Source organism: Crocuta crocuta, unplaced genomic scaffold (assembly GCF_008692635.1).
Source record: "Crocuta crocuta isolate KB4526 unplaced genomic scaffold, BGI_CrCroc_1.0 scaffold234, whole genome shotgun sequence".
NCBI lineage: Eukaryota > Metazoa > Chordata > Mammalia > Carnivora > Hyaenidae > Crocuta > Crocuta crocuta.
The window spans coordinates 1,115,438-1,132,193 of record NW_027529647.1 but is presented as its reverse complement, the minus strand read 5'-3'; the positions used below and the strand labels follow the sequence as shown (position 1 = coordinate 1,132,193).

The following is a 16,756-nucleotide window of genomic DNA, read 5'->3' as shown; positions in this document are numbered from 1 at the left end:
CTCAAAGCCACGGCACAGAGGGCCCGCCCTGCCTAGTTTATACCTCAAATTCTCCAGACCCTTTGTCTCCCTGAGTCTGGTACATAGGCCCCAAATGGTAGGACCTCTTTTTTTTCTTTTTCTTTTTTTTTTCTGTTTTGATATACAGTATTTAATTTCTTGCTTCAAAAATCAGAAGTATAGGGGCACCTGGGTGGCTCAGTCGGTTGGGCGTCCAACTCTAGATTTTGGCTCAGGTCATGATCCCAGGATTACGGGATCGAGCCCAGCACTGGGCTATGCACTGAGCATGGAACCTGCTTGGGATTCTCTCTCCCCCCGCCTCTGTCCGCTGCTCATGTAGACACACTGTCTCTCTCTTAAAAAAAAAAAAAAAAAAAAGTTTTTTTAATTTAAAAAAATCAGAAGTATAAAAAGGTACACAGTGAAAAGTCTCCCACTCCTGTCCCCAATCTTCCTAGGCCATAGCACCCACTACATATTCTTTCAGGTATTTAAAAAAATCTTTTTAATAGTTATTCTTGAGAGAAGAGACAGAGCATGAGCAGTGGAGGGGCAGAGAGAGGGAGACACAGAATCTGAAGCAGGCTCCAGGCTCTGACCTGTCAGCACAGAACCCAACACAGGGCTTGAACCCATGAACCGTGAGCTCATAATCTGAGTTTAAGTCAGATGCTTAACTGATGCCCCACCTTTCTGGTATTTTAATGCATATGGGAGAAGCAATATTAGCAGATATCACATTCCCCCTTTAATTTTTTTACAAAGAGGAGTACAGTATGCCTCTCATTCAGCACCTCGCTTCTTACTGTGCCAGTTTTCCTTCTGTTAAGGTGAAACTAAGTCCCAGAAGACCAAGACAACGTCTCTAAGTGTCAGGCACATATATAATCGCCTGAAATTGATACCATGGCCCTGCCCCATTCCTCCCTGCCTGCAAATACACACAATGAGTTGCTCGCATCTCTGGACGGCAACCCTTGCCTTGAGGACAGGGAGGGATAGGCAGGCTAAGGGAGTGGCGGGAGTCCCCAGTTATAGCCACAGAGATCCTATAAAAGTGTCTTTTACCCAGGCTCAGGAGACAAGGAGAACTGAACCTTCCAGCATCCAGTAGAGAGAGGAACCAGCCAGCTCTCTGGGGGCTGCTGTTCCGGCTGTCTGCAGCAGGGGGAGTTACTGGCCTGTGCAGGAGGCCACAGGTGAGCCTCGGAGGCTGCCCCAAGGCACGCGGTGCAGTCCCCTGCACTGGGAGAGGTGAGGAGAGAGAAGCCAAGCCCAGAAAGTGGGATCCGGACCCAGGAACGCCCTCCCTGCAGAGCACCCTGACCTCACTGGCCCGCAGCCTCCCGGGCCCAGCCGCTGGGTCTGGGGCTGCGGGCAAAGGCAAGTGCTGAGGACGGGAAAGCCCCAGGAGGGAGACCGCCACCTCACACAGCCTCTGTGAAGCTGGAGAGGATCATCTGCTCTTAGTCTTGCAACAGGCAGTCGGGGAATCATGAAACGGCATTCTCTCCGAGAAGCAGAGAGTTCTAGCTCCTGGTTCCGGCCGTGTGATCCTGGATGCCCAGCATCTCCCTGGGCACCAGGTCCCATTATTCCTGAAGCAGGGATGATGCGCATCCTGAGGACCCAACCCACTTTATAGCCATCAAGCACATCCATCACATAAATAATACGGAAATAGCCAATTTGCACAGAAAGAGGTGTGTAATGCCAACCACTCTTCAGTGGGATGCCACTGTGAAGGTTTTCAAAGATAAATGACTCGCAAAAAGGGCGTGGCTGCGGGGGATAAGAGCTCTCAGACACTGTAGCCTCACACTGGTACCACCTACGGCAACTTGGGGACGACTCTGAAAATGCTTAACTCCAGTGTTCCACTTTTTAAAATGTATCCCACAAATATATTTGCATGGAATATGTAACGATTATAGAAGTGTCTGTAACATTTTTAAAAATGGAACATGGCGGGGTGCTTGGATGGTTCCGTCTATAAAGCATCTGGCTTGATTTCAGCTCAGGTCATGATCTCATGGTCGCGAGATCAAGCCCCGTTTCAGGCTCCGCACTAGACATGGAGTCTGCTTGGGATTCTCTCTCTCCCTCTTCCTTAATCTGTACCCCCTGCTAACACACACACTCTCTCTCTCTCTCTCAAAAAAGAAATTAAAAAGTTATAATTAAAAACAATAAAAATGGAACATGGCAAACACCCCATTGTCTATCACTAGAACAGTGACCCATCTAGTGTGGTGCGTTCAGAGGCTCAGAGCAAAGCGGGGCTGCACATACACAACCGTGTGATGTGATATCATTGTGTCAAACTAACAGAGGACATACTTGTATGTGCTCATGTGCACAGAGCAAATGTCTGGTCTGGAAGTATCTGCAAGGAACTAGGACAGTGGCAGTCACTGGAAGTAAAGCAGAGAAACTAGAAATCAAGAAAGGGATTTTTATTTATGTATGTATGTATGTATGTATGTATGTATTTATTTATTTATTTTTGAGAGGGGGAGGAGCAGAGAGAGAAAGACAGAGGATCCCAAGCAGGCTCTGTGCTGAGAGCAGACAGCCTGATGCAGGGCTCTAACTCACAAAGTGTGAGATGATGATCTGAGCTGAAGCGGGACACTTAACTGACTAAGACACCCAGGAGCCCCAGGGATTTTTATTTTTCAATTTGTACTTGTTTTCCATTATTTGATTATTCTTCTTTTACAGAGACAAGTATACTTTGTTTTAATTATTCTGAAAATCAACGTTTAAAAGAATCTCGACACAAGGAAAGCCAAGCAAAGAAGCCATAAGAAGAAAGGAAGGATTGCAGGCCTTCCTGCAATTAGGGGACTTAGCATATGGTCCCTTCGCAGTCAGGGGGCTGTCGTGGGCCCCTCAGCAAGGGAGGGACGGAACGGGCATCGCTGCCCTTGGAAACCACATCTGCACTACTCAAGTGTGAATGTTTGCAGAATCAGCGATCTCCACAAAACCTGGTCCCGTTAGGAAAATCTTGCAGGGGAAAGATGATCATGTGACCAGGGCATCGGAGACTTCAGAAGAGCTCAGCTCCCTGTCCTCGTGCCCACTGCTCACACAGCTCCGGAGGGCACAGGGAGTGTGGATGGGCATCAGACACAAGGGTACCTGTGATCTCGTGCTGCCGAAGCTCGTTGTATTTGTAAGACTGCTCCAGGGGCTTGATGGACGAATGGTAGATCTTTCGAAGCCGCTGCAGCACCACTGGGAGCAGAGAAAGGTGAAGGAGAGGGAGGAAGGAGAGGGTCCGGCTCACTACCCTCCCCCCAGGCGGGTCAGGAGTAGGCCCCCCCCCCCAACCCTCACAATGCCATCTGTTAGCATTGCTGGAGGGAGCTGGTCCACAGCCCAACCCTCAGAAATCTTTAACCGAAAGGCATTCCCTTCCCACCCTCAGAATCTCCTGGAACTTTTTAACCTAATCTTCTTCTCCCTCCAGGGCAAGACTGGGAGCCCATAGGATGTGAGGCACAGAAGGAGGAGCTTGGCTCCCAGGTCAGGCTTTCTAGACCCTCCCCTCCCTCTGCTCCCATCCAGCCATGTGCCCTGTGCAAACCGCAGCTGCTCTAAGCCCCAGCTAGCTCATCAATTAAGAGGAGGCAATTAGCCCCACTGAAAGCCTTAGGTTATTATGAGGATGAAATCCCGGAAATAAAAGGGCTTCAAAAACTGTAAAAATCAAAGCAGATGGGATGAACCGTTATTAACAAGCCTTCCCAGCCACAGCATGAAAACTGGCACGGGGCCCCAGATGGCAGCATTGGGATCTGTCCCCTACCCTTGCAGTGGCCCCTGTCGGTAGCTCGCCTTTCCTCCTCCCTGCCAATCCACAGTCCCCACCCCAGCCCTGGACACTGCTCTGAGCCTCTTCCATGAAGCCCCCCACGTCCAGGGCTCTCAGGCCTGGGTAGCTGCTGCCCTCAGAGCCCAGCCCCTGAGGCTCTGCCTGGCGTCTTCCAGATCCTCCTCTGGTTACCAGAGTAATCATCAATGGGCTTGTCCTCATTCAGCATCAGAGTTTTCTCGATGTGGGAGCGGTCCCTCATTGGGACTTCTTCACTCACATCCTCCGCCTCTTCTGGGGAGAGAAGTAGAGAGCAGGGCGGTTAGGGCAAAGCTAGGAGCCAGGCTCTAAGCCCCTGGAAGACAGGAAAGGGCACAAGGAAGTGCTGCAGGAAGGCTTGCCAAGTTCAACTGAACAGAGTTCTGGCTCTAGGAGGGACTTTGAAAACCCAAACTCAACTTCTGCTAAACTCCACGATCCATTTAATGTGTTCAACAAATACTGACTGAGCACTTACTGAGCTTCATGCTGTGGATGCAGTGGTGCCCAAAGCAAAGCTCCTGCCCTGGAGGGTTCCTATGGCCCAGTGGGGAGACAGGGACAAATCCTCTGGAAAGTTAATTAAGGTGCCTACAAAGTCTCAGCGGGGGCTTCCGAAAACCTCCGGGAGCCTGCTGTGAGGAGTAAATTGGGTGAAGATGAGGACCCAAGACAGGAGTGGTTTATAAGAGTCTGCATTTCACGGTAAGAGCACTGGAAGTCAGGGCTGGGCTCTAGGCAAACAATTGCCCTGATGAATGAGCATCTTATCAGCATCACACAGGCTTTGGTGGGGTTTGGGCAGGAGGAGCTGTGGCTGGGAGTCTTGCGGGCGGGGGTGGGTAGGGGGCAACCCTTGCTTCTTGCCCAAGCCAGAGATGCCAGTGACCACCTGCAGGCTCCCAGAGAGGGGTCCCCATGCCACGGGCCTCTAATACCCAGCCTTTGTGCTGGGTGGGATGGACATGGGCGTGAGGGGCACTGGGAGACCAGTTCACAAGGAATGGGAGCTGAGAAGCATCTGTGTGTCCCCCGCAGCAGCTGGGGAGTGGGATTCTCCACAGGGATCAGCCTGGGTAGCAGCACAGAGGGGACAGGGGAAAGGCCGGGGGGGGGGGGCGGCCATCTCTGATGTGGCATGTGGGCTGCACTACACCTCCCTCCCCTGCTCCCCACGCCTCATGCTGAGGGGGTGGCTGCTGCTTCTCCAAGTGGCCATCTGAAGGACATCACTGTCACCCCCAGCCTGAGATTTATTCTCACCATCCTGACCCTGGTCTCCGTTCACCCCACCGGACCTGGCCCAGCCTTCAAGGGGAGACGCCAGGGGGCTCCCAACCAGACCCTACCTGCACCCGCCTCCACCAGCTTGCCAAGACATGGCCTCAAGTCCTGCCACTACGTCCCTTGTCCTTCAGGTTAAGGCACTGTCCCTGTTAAAGTGCATGGAGGGATCCTAACAGGGAGGCTCCCGAGGGCCTAACTCCCAAGTGACCAGAGTCCTCTAGACCCTCCACAGTGAGGCCTCCCCCAGGTCCCTCTGAACAGGCTTTAGCGGCTAATGAGCAGCCCGCAGGTGCCCTGTGGGCCAGGCATCCTGGCCTAGGCCTCCAACCAGCAAACCTGGAGCTGACAGGGGGCAGAGGGGGGCTCTTCCACCCCACCCTGTCCCACCACACATGTCTGCTAATTCTGGGAACCCCCTACCCTGAGGTCCCTCTTCGGGTTCCTTTGTCTCATTCTCCTCAGGCCCTGCATTCAATTCCCCTGAGATCAGCTGGGCCTCCTCGTCCCCAGGGCTTGTAGCTGCTGCTCCTTCCTGGGGTTCCCCGGCTTCCTCCAGGGCACCCCCTTCTTCTTCTTCTTCATCCTCTTCTTCTGAACTAGCCCCGTCACCGCTGTCCTCCTCAGATTCTTCAGATAGAGCGCCTTCTCCTTCCTCGCCTCCACTGTGGTCACCACTCTCTTCTTCAGAGGAGGTGTCCTCCTCATTTAGCCCTGGTGCCTGGGCCTCGGGGGGCTGGTCCGTCTGGTCACCCCCCACCTCGGAGCTCTGTACACTGCTGGTCTCCAAGGCTAGGGTGAGGATGGGCTCCCCATGGTCCTCGGTCCCCTCCTCAGTTTCCGTGTCCAGATCCAAGACTCTGTCTGGCACTTTTGGCTCCTGATCAGGTCCTGGGCTGTCCTCTGGTCGTGTCTCTGGGGCATGGGCCTCTTTGGCCTCCATGCCCGGAGAGGCCCCCGAGCCTTCAAGCTGCGTGGCCCCTACTGCTGCCCCCTGCTCGAGGTGGTCGCCTATGACCTCTTCGGCCTCCCCAGGAGCCCTCTCCTGTCCTGGTCCCTCTCCCAAACCCAGCTCTTCCTCAGGCCCGTCCTCCCCTCCTGGTGGACCCGCTTCTTGCTCCCCAGACCCCACAAGGTCCCCGGGGGCAGCTGACTTTGAGGCTGAGGCATTGGAGAGGCTGGCTTCAGGACCAGAGCCCGGGCCTGCAGCAGCAGCAGCAGGGGCCCCAGCAGCTGTCTGCTCCGAGCTCTCAGCCTCCCTGCCATCCGGGGAGTGAAGGACCAGGGTCTTCTCTTGAGGGGCCGCCTCCGCATAAAGCGCCCTTTCCTTCTCCTCTAGACTTGCATCTCCGGCAGAAAAATGATTCTCCAACAAATTGCCAACATCTTCTGTGCCACCCGAGGCGGAAACTTGCAGTTCTAAATGATTAGAACACCATTGGTCAGTTTCACGGGGTTGGCACTGACTCTGCTTCTCTAAAGACTAACACAACCTAGCTCCGTCCTCCAGGAGTGAGGTGCGGACCGGGGCGCGCGGCTACTCATTTCCCTCCCGCTCTCATAATTGCCCTCTGAGGCGAGCAGAGTGTGCATCTCTGTGCCTCCCTTCCAAGATGGGGGGCGGTTATCACCACTGTCCACCACTGGAGGAGTGAGTGGTTGAGCCGCCCTGAGAGCCCCACCCCAGCCCTGACTCTTCAAGCCTCCGCTGGGTCCTGACGACTACGGGGAGGGAAACTCAGGGATCCCTTCCAGCCCTTCCTCAACCTTGCAGCAGGCACGTGCAGCCAGGCTCACCAAGAGATCTTTCCAAGATAGGACAGATGCATGGACATTCCACCCCTGTCATTTCCTAGAGTCATTAGCCGGCATGCTTTTTATATTGCTATCAGCAAAGGAGTGAAAACAGGTGTATGCGGGCCAGATCATCTTAGGTTACACGGCAAGCACTTAGGGGATTACTTGTGGCTCTCAGCCTTATTAAGTCACACATCCAACTCTGTTCCCTTCAGGGCAGGCATTTGCTGGCCTTGCTACCTTAGAGGGGACGTGGCCTGAGGAGAAGGAGATATCCAAGGCAGGGCCAAGAGCTTCCCGATGGCCTTAGCCAACCCCTTCCCAAGGGATCCCCTTCTAAGGACTGACAGCTTTACCAGGAGAGCTGAGGGCAAAGAGGCAGCAGGAGAGAGTAAGGTAGGGGCCTTCTAAGTACTGGAGACCTCGGTCAGGAGAGGAGTGTGATTCATGTGCAAAGTGGTGTCAGAAGAAAGGACTGGGCCTATCCCTTCTGACCCCTCCCACTCAGGCTAGAACCTGTTTAAGAAGGGGGACTCTGCAGGCATAGGGAGATGAGGGGTGACTGGCCCCCTGCCTTGGGGTAGCTGACACAGCCCCAGGGCTCCCTTGACTCACAGAGATGCTTTTTGAGGAAGCAGCATCCCACCTCTGCTAGGGACAGTCTGGTCTCCCATCTCTGCCTCCCACGAAGAAAAGCCACTTCTTGGGGTCCCTCTCTGACATCCCAGTCCCCACACACCTTATTCTCTGAAAGGTGGGGCACCCTCCAGGGGCCAGGAACAAATATTTTCTCATTAGCCCCCACAGCAGCAACTTGCTATCAAATTCAGAAGAAGGAAATAAAGGAACCGCTTACACTGATAGGACACTTCCAAGTTCATGACCTCAGCCAACCTCCTCGGTAACCGTCTGGATGACAGACTGGAGCCCAGAAGTACCTACTCCTTGTCCAGGCCTTCCATGCCAACTGTGTTTGGGGGCACACAGGAGAATCCCTTCTCACTGGGACCTCACCCCTCCCTGCACGTGCCTTCTCTCCACTCCTGAACTATGGGAGCCAAGGCTTCATCCTTCCTGTGTTCCCCAAGCCTGGAACCCTGCCTGGCCCCCAGAAAGTGCTATGGAGAGGTCTGTGGTCACATCTGGGTACAAAAAAGAATTTCTGGTCCCTCGGAGAGAGAGAGCTGGAGGTTACTCGCTAAAATTCTCTTCCGTTACCTCCGGAATACCTATATGTCCTGATTCTTCCACCTGCATCTCTATCTCCTCAACTCCCCAGGGAGAAATCTAGGGCGGGAACTTGGTTTAACCCAAAGAGACTGATAGTCCTTTTCAGCACCAAGATACATGTAATATATTTCATATGAGATACATGTGCACAATCATTCAGGGTGCCAGGCAATGCTTAAGCTCTTTATATACATAAAACATGAATTGACCTTGCTCATTGTACTTAGTCTCACTTGCTCTGTAAGACAAGTCTTATGTTTATCCCCATTTTACAGCTGAGAGGACTGAAATCTGAGACACTGAATGCCTTGCCCCACACTCAGCTGACAATTGGCTGAAGCCGTTTAACTACAGAGCTGCAAAGAAGGCAGCCTGGCCCTGGAGCAGAGCATCCACAGCACTGGCATCACCTGGGACCCAGGGAGAGATGCAGACTCTCTGACCCTGGCCCAGACCCACTGAATCAGAATCTGCATTTTTACAAGATGCCCAGGTGATTCATTTCCAGAAGCACTAGTCTACACCTCCTAATAAAACTGCCTCTGAACCAGTGGTTCTGGGCACTGGCTGCACTCTGGAATCACCCAGTTCTTGGTGCCACTCCTCCCCTCTCCTCAAGAGTTCTGATTGAATTAGGATGTATCCTCAGCATCAGGACTTTAACAAAAACAAATTTGGGGTGCCTGGATGGCTCAGTCGGTTAAGCTTCCGACTTCAGCTCAGCTCATGATCTCACGGTTCATGGGTTCAAGCCCCGCGTCTGGCTCTGTACTGACAGCCAGCTTGGAGCCTGGAGCCTGTTTCAGATTCTGTCTGTCTGTCTGTCTGTCTCTCTCTCTCTCAGAAATAAATAAAACATTAAAAAAACATTTTTTAAATTTCTTGGGTAATTCTAACATGCAGCCAAAGCTGCAAACCACTGATAAATCAAATAATCCTGAGCCCAAGGCTTCTGCTCCTGGCCCTCCTGACTTGTATACCTACTGGGGGCTTCCAATTTGGATGAGTCACCCAAGGCTTGGCATGTGCCTTTGTAACAGCACCAATTCTCCTCTGGTGAATCCAGCTGTTTCCACAGGTCCCTTCTGCCTTCTACTATTGATGATGATGACCATGGTGATGGTGATTATGATGGTGGGGATGGTGATGGAGATGGTGATGATGATGGTGGTGGGGATGGGGATCATGGTGATGGTGATGGTGATGGTGGTGACAGTGAGGCAGGTGGTGATGGTGGGGATCGTGGGAATGGTGAGGATGATGGTGAGGATGATGGTGATGATGCTGACAGTGACAGTGATGGTAATGATGGTGGTGATGCTGGTGGTGATGGTGGGGATGGTGGGGATGTTGGTGGTGACAGTGCGGATGGTGACGGTGATAATGGTGATGATAGTGCTAAGAGTGATGGTGATGGTGGGGATGATGGTGACGGTGATGATACTGGTGATGGTGCTGACAATAATAGTGATGATGGTGGCGATGATGATGATGACGGTGATGGTGGTGACAGTGATGGTGAGGGTGGTGATGGTGGTGATGCTGGGGATGGTGGTGGTGACAGTGGGGATGATAATGGTGGTGATGGTGCTAAGAGTGATGGTGATGGTGGTGATGGTGATGGTGCTGACAGTGATGGTGATGATAGTGGGGATGGTGGGGATGGTAGGTGGAACATACTTTGGGTCTGAGCACCTGTGGTGTTTCTAATATTCTCAAAACACTCTCTGTCCCTGGCAAGGGTTAAAGGGCTACGTAATCCCAAGGGAAATGAGGACCCCAGATTCTGGGGGCTTACCATGAACTTCACTCCACTCCTGGGCACCGGACAGGAATTCAAGTGTGTGTGTGTGTATGTGTGTCTGCGTGCACGCGCATACATGTATGTGTATACACATTTATATCCATACCCTTCCCTGGTTTTTATGATTTAATGCCAAGCTGTCACTGACCTGCTAAGCAATTTGGAGCAAAAGAGAACAAGGGTGATGCCTTCATGCCCTGTGACCTTCCTTTCCAGGCTAAAAATAACTTCTCAGACAGAAAGTCCCTCAGTGAAACAAGCTGTGCCACTAGGCCCCCAGAGCCCAATCCCCAGGAAGCAGTTGTGCCATTGGGCATGATCTCTCCTCTGGGAGGAGAAGCCTCTGATTAAGTTCAGTTCAATTCCGTGAAATCAAATCCGGTATCTTCCCTTGCTCTCTGATCTCCCCAGCATCTAGCTGAAGCCCCCTAATGACCCCTGGAGGAGGTGGGGGAGGGCACAGAGGACCCAGGATACCCTGAATGAGTCAAGAACCTGGTAAGAGGAGTCTCAGTCTACCCCAGGACACACAGTACTGTACTGTATGTGCTTCTGCCAAGGCAGCTGCCCTGTCCCTGGACAGGGTGTTTACGTCAGAGTATATGAATAGCAAGCCCCCAGCTCAACCCCAGAGATCACGGGAAGGCCCGCATGCTGGACAGCCTGGGGCCCTAGCCCCACTCACACTCCGGGCAGAGCATGGCATAAACTGGTTCTGCTTTCTCTCCTGACACCACCTCTGCCATCTTTGGGGTCAGCTTTTCAGTGGCTTGCCCCATCCACATCCCAGCAGGGGCCCCAGGTTCAATCCCTCTCTCTACTAGCAACCAAACACTTGATTTTTCCCAGCTCCTATCCTTTTGCAAAGCACTTTCCACATGGACTCAAAACTGTGGAGGCACAGAGGACTTGCTGAGTTCACCTGCAGAGGGGGAAGCTCTGGCCAGGGAGCTTTAGAGACTTTCCCAAGGTCAAATGTAGGGTTGAGACAGAGCCCAGGTGCAAGGCCCTCAGTCTAGAGTTTGTTCTGCTCCCATGTAGCTTGCAAACCATGTCCCATGAAGGCTAGAGTTCCATGGACATGGCTGGGGGTGCAGGAAGATGAAGGAACTGGGATTCAGCCACCCCTTTACCTCCTGCCAGCAGCTCTTCTTGGGTCTATCAGTACCAGTGCCTAAGGGTGGGGGATGACAGCCACTGCCTCTGCCTCTCCCACCTTGTCCCTAAAATTTCCACTAGCCTCCTCTTGATCATTTTCCCCAACAGCCCAAGGATCCCCCACTCCAGCATCTGCTGGCTTTGCTGACCAACATGTACCCAGCACGGAGCTGGGTGGTGCTTGACTTCATGCAGAACTTCACACTTCCCAAAGCAGTTACATATTCTTAAAGCAGACACAGGAAAGTCAAGTTGTCTGCCCAACAAGCATTCCAGTGATGGGCTAGAAACTCAGGCCAAGAAACAAAGCAGAGCTCCCAGGCCACGTGCAGGTGGTATCCGAGAGCTGCAGGGCTTTCCAAACACAGACGCCCAGCCTCCAAGGTTTGAGTCAGTGTGAATCTGCATGTTTCAGAAGGTGATTCTAAGAAGCACCAACGTGTGAGAACCCTCCGTGCCAGGCATCAGGGAGTCTGTGTTGAAGTTGAAGCTGGAGATCATCAGAAGGTCAGAATCCAGGATTCTGCTTAGTTGACCTGTTTTGAACCCACCTCTAGGTGCTGAATTTATTCAGTGCCTCCACGGAATAGAAGGTATGCTCGATCCCGCCTGTCCAAGACTCCTCAGCACACATTTCTAAGGATCGGCCAAGGTTATCCTCCATGTGTCTTCTCATCCAATTGAAATTATTGAGTCCAAAGTCATACACAGGTAAAATACCTTTGACTGTCACTCATACACAATTATGCAGATGAGTCATCAGTAATAAAGCCCCAGGGGGGACCATCACTTTCCAGTTCTACCTCTGGGGACATCTGTACCCAGGAATCAAGAATACCAATCCAGATGGTCCCACGTCTTTCACCAGGCTGTTCTTCACCCAACACTTAGCTCATCAGCCGTGCCTCAAGTACACCTGTGAGCCCTTCAGACACAGAGTTTATGGAGCCAGAGCAGCAGACCGACCCCTTCCGTGTCCTAGATCTTGTCTCTGAGCACTCCTGGACTGGCAAATAGTTGGCAGCCTCTTTTGGTGTCACATTTTTTCTTGACCTTATTTACAGAGTAAATGTTCACCACTCAGGGTCCTTTGTTCCTTCGCTTCTTGAATGAGCCTCCAGACAGCCTTGCAGATGCCAACACTGAGAAGAACCCTAGAAGGGAAGTGTCCACATCCTCCCAGAAATGTGAGACCCTCTCTCTCACCATTCTGTTGGCCTTTACCTCTTCTCCCCCAGACAAGGGGACCAGGGTGCAATAAGCAAGGCAGCCATCCTTGGAAGGTTTCTTTGGCCTCCTGGCCAAGCTCCTAAAGTCAAGGTTAATCCCATCAGGACAGCTAGTCCCCAGCTGGACTCTGGCCCCAAAATGATTCACCCAGGAGATAGGACACAATGACAAGGGCATCATGAGATTGGGAGTCAAAAGGGAACCCCTCACAGACCAAGTCATTGGATTTCACGGTGATCAGGAGCCTAAAACTCTGAGGAGTGACTGCCGCAAGGCCACAGGGCTGGTTAAACCAATTAGCAGCAAGCTGGTTCTAGAAGCCGGATGTCCACTAACTCTGAGACCATGGGCTTTCCCGGCACCAGGCCACCAACCCCCAGAAAGGAGAGAGGGTGAGCCAGCCTCAGGATAAGCAACTTCTCAGTGTACTCTCTTCCTTCTCCCTTTAAAAAGGATTAAGACTTCAAGACCATTGTTTTTAACCCACAAAGTCCAGAGAATTGACAGAAGAACTCCACCCCCCTTTCCCCATCCTTAATTCCTGGGAATTCTTGCTTTGGGGGATATGGAGAGAAATCACCCACAATCCCACAACCCATCTTATTGCCCTGAGGATTCATGGATGTGGATGAGCACTCACATTCAAAAGATAAATAAGTTTAGAAGCAGTAAAACATCAAAGTCCTAACCCCTCTGTGTGACTCGATTATTAACAGGATACACTGTGGAAAATCCAGTTTTCCCAGAGATCAATCAGCCCTTCTTAAAGTGAACTGAAATCCTTGTAGGAGTCACTGGGCAATATTTCCTCCATTCAGAGGGGCTGAGCTGGGCAGAAGAAGGAAGGAAGGAAGGGAGGGAGGGAGGAAGGAAGGAAGGAAGGAAGGAAAGATGCAGGCTGGATCCTGAGACAGGTGGCTGGCTTCTTCCACCTCCTACCTCCCCACCCAACAACATGGAATCTCCTAGAATCTGGAGGCTGACCTCTGGGAGGGCTATGGCTGGACTTCTGGCCACCAAGCAGGGAGATACCTGCTAGGAGCCAAAGGATTGTGGCTCCCCGAGGTCACAGTCAGACAGATGCCTTGAGATCAGGTCAGAACCACCTCGGGCTTGGATGTGGGGGAAATAATGACACCAGACCCACCTCAATTCCAAGGCAGGGAAGGGAAGAGAAGTCTGCTTGATTCTCAAGCTTGAGAAATGGACCTGACGCCCTCCCCAGCCTGGGCCAGAACCACATCTCTAGGCTTCCTTTTGCCATGAAACCCAGAGCCAGACTAGTCTCTGGACGTGGTTGGTCAGAGGTCAGGACAGCTCCTCAGTGTCTCACTAACCAGCAGTGTGACCTTGCTCCTCACCCCCAACACTGGTCACACACCAACTCCACTGGTCCACAAAATGCAGGTAATAATACCTCCTTTGCCAACCCTTCAAAGTATTTTAAGCATCTGATAATGTTTAAAAGTGTTCTACAATGTCAGAAATAATAATGCTAATTTCCTAGAAGAGCCAAGATGCCAGGCCAAATCCCAAGTTCACTGAGTGAACGAGCTTTGGACAGGAGCCAAGCTGGCTCACCTTCACTCTAATCCTTCCTACCCACTGTTTCTGGGGGGTTGGTCAGTGGTCTTTCCACCCGGGGCTCTTTATCCCCTTTTTGCTGCCAGAAGCAGCTCGGACAAGGAGCTATGGGCATGTTGGGGGTAGCCTGACTCTTTCCATGAGGTTCCAGCTGGCCTGGGGCCAGGAATGGGCCTCAGCTGTCAACACTTCTGGGGCCAAGATCTCGCCCTGCTGAGCCCCACGTTGATTCCTGTGGTGACTGACCCCCACTTCCAGTCAGCCCTGACTCACCCAGAAACTTCTTTTTTTTTTAATGTTTATTTATTTTTGAGAGAGTGAGACAGGGCAGAAGTGAGGGAGGAGCAGAGAGAGAGAGAGAGAGAGACAGAATCTGAAGCAGGCTCCAGGCTCTGAGCTGTCAGCACAGAGCCCAACATGGGGCTGAAACTCATGAACTGTGAGATCATGACCTGAGCCGAAGTCAGATGCTTAACCGACTGAGCCACCGAGACGCCCTTCACCCAGAAACTTCTGAAGGAATGCACAGCTTCCTCTCTCAGATCCCTTCCCAGATCCTTTCCACCCACCACTGAAGGAGGTGACCCCACACATCGCCCCCAGCACAAATGCACACACTCAGGGGGATGCTGAAGCCCACACTGAGAACGGGTGAGAGGCCCTGTCTGAAGGAAGAGCAACTAAGAGCCCTTCCTTCTTAGCTCTCAGAAGCAGCAACACAACCAGAGAGGCCACCACAGTGACACAGTGTCCTCGCTGTCCTTGGAATAAGAGAGCACAGGGCAATAAGCCCTTCAGAAATGACTCAGGCCTTGTGAAAGTAGCCTTGACGGCACCAGAGAGATGTAGGGGGAGAACAGCACTCCACTTGTTCTGCTCAGCTGAAATCAGAGCTAATGTTGTCGCAGCTTTGAAGGGTCTGCGTGACCACACGTGGCTCCACTGACAGAGCCAGGCCTGCCCCACACCTGCTGGGCGGTGAGGTGTCCTCAGCAGATCTCATCTCCGGCCACCAGAAAACCAGAGAAGCTGCTTTCCCCCAAGTCTGTTCATGGAAGGTTACGGAGAAAGGTAAAACCAAGGGCAGAGGCTAGAGCAGCAATAACTCGAATACTGTGCCCCAGGAGTTGCCCTGCATGCTCTGGCCCACAGATCCTTCTAGCAGAACTGCTATCCAGACAAGATGCCAGATGTCTCCAGCTTCTCTCCCAGAGGGCTTCTCCAAGTTCACAGCAGATGGGCTCCACTCCTGGGTAGTCCCAAACCTCTTTATTGTTTTGGTTATTTTTGCATTAGTGATTTGCAGTGCTGGAAGAAATCTTGGAAATCAACTAGCCCAACCCATTCATTTCACAGCAGAGATAACCAAGGCACAGAGACCGAAAAGAGACAGCTGGAGGCCACCTACTGAGCTGGGAGCAAAGCTAGACTTAAACCAAGGTCTCTGTACCCCTTGCTCTGGTCTTTCACAAGGGGTTCCACTCAGCTATGATTTCCTTCTCTCCCTGACATTTCTTTTTATTTTTTTAATGTTTATTTATTTTGGGGAGACAGAGACAGAGTGCAAGCAGGGGAGGGGCAGAGAGACAGGGAGGCACAGAATCCGAATCACAGAGCCCGACACAGGGCTCAAACCCACAAAGCACAGAATCATGACCTAGGCTGAAGTTGGACGCTCAACCAACTGAACCACCCAGGTCCCGCTCTCCCTGACATTTCTAATGCTTTATGCCCATGTCCTGCCCTCTCCCTGAGACCCAGCGTTCCTGGGATCGCCCATTCATTTCCCCTCATAGCTCCTCTAAGGCATGGCCTCCCAGTGAGTGTCACCTGAGGGCTCTGACGTCAGGCTGGGTCCCAGAGCACAGATCTCGATGGAGATCTTGGGAAGGACGGGGGTAAGGTTCAAGCTCCCGGAGACCATCTGCACCCGGCCCAGCCCCGTGTTTCCCATCACTCTGGGTGCTCTGGTATCATGGTGGGGGTGGGGGTGGAAGTGGGAGATGCAGGGAGGGGCTCATTGTCCCTGTCATTGGGGGACAAAGGTCAGCTGGTTCCACGAAAGTTGCATGAGATCAACTCTTAGCTTCTGAGTTCAGGACTTCAGAGGCCAAATAAGACCAACCAAAAGAGGCTTCCAGAAACTAGGTCGCAAGGGAAAAGAAAGACTTCTCCCCACTGGCTGCTCCATGAACAGTACAAACTCCCGAAGCCTCTGGAGCAAATCCATCCATTACCCTCAGTTAGCACTTCAGAACTTGGAACACCACAGGCAAAGAATATCCAGGCCAATCTATGGTAGAATGTTCTAGAAATCCTATGTTTCCCCTGGGAGCAAGCTTGCCGGTCTGTATCCCCAAGAGGCCTAGCCCACTGAACCTCAGGCACGTGGGCCACGCTTTCCCAGTGAAAGGTGGCTCTGTCCCTCCCAAAGGGCACCCCCTCTGGACATTTCCACCCCAAGGGAGAAATTCTTTTAGACAACTAAACCCAACAGCAGCTTCCTCCTTGATGGAGTTAGTGCCGCCAAAGGCCTGGGCTCTCGTCTCTTTGAACACTGAAAGCTAACAAGGCTCTTGCTACCCAGACCTTTCTTTTCCTTAGGCAGCCTGGTGACCAGGCTGGTCAGGGTGAGCACTCTTCTGGTTCCCACGGGGCTCCCCTGGGGAGAGGAAGGTTAAAGCCAAGGGCAGGCCGGAGGGCGGGGCTAGAGCAAGTGAACATTCTGCACTCACTGTCCCCGGGATGACCCTTCCTGATCAACACCAAGGGCCCCACGCAGCCTCCGCCAGGCCACATAGAGG

The 16,756-nt window shown here is 52.4% G+C and overlaps 1 protein-coding gene across 2 annotated transcripts in view; it reads right to left on the bottom strand.

The window, feature by feature from the left end:
* SRL (sarcalumenin) overlaps nucleotides 1-9,214 on the bottom strand; it is a 13,756-nt gene extending 4,542 nt beyond the window's left edge. Inside the window, exons 1-3 of one of the 2 annotated variants that reach the window (XM_077762529.1) lie at nucleotides 9,161-9,214; nucleotides 4,019-4,120; nucleotides 3,151-3,246 (exon numbers count right to left, since the gene is read on the bottom strand). In XM_077762529.1, the coding sequence (XP_077618655.1) occupies nucleotides 3,151-3,246; nucleotides 4,019-4,088 (166 nt within the window). In that variant the 5' untranslated portion in view covers nucleotides 4,089-4,120; nucleotides 9,161-9,214. Of the gene's footprint in view, nucleotides 1-3,150; nucleotides 3,247-4,018; nucleotides 4,121-5,572; nucleotides 5,878-9,160 lie in introns of those variants that run through there. The other variant, XM_077762530.1, reaches the window with a different exon arrangement.
* Between the last annotated feature and the right edge of the window lie 7,542 nt (nucleotides 9,215-16,756).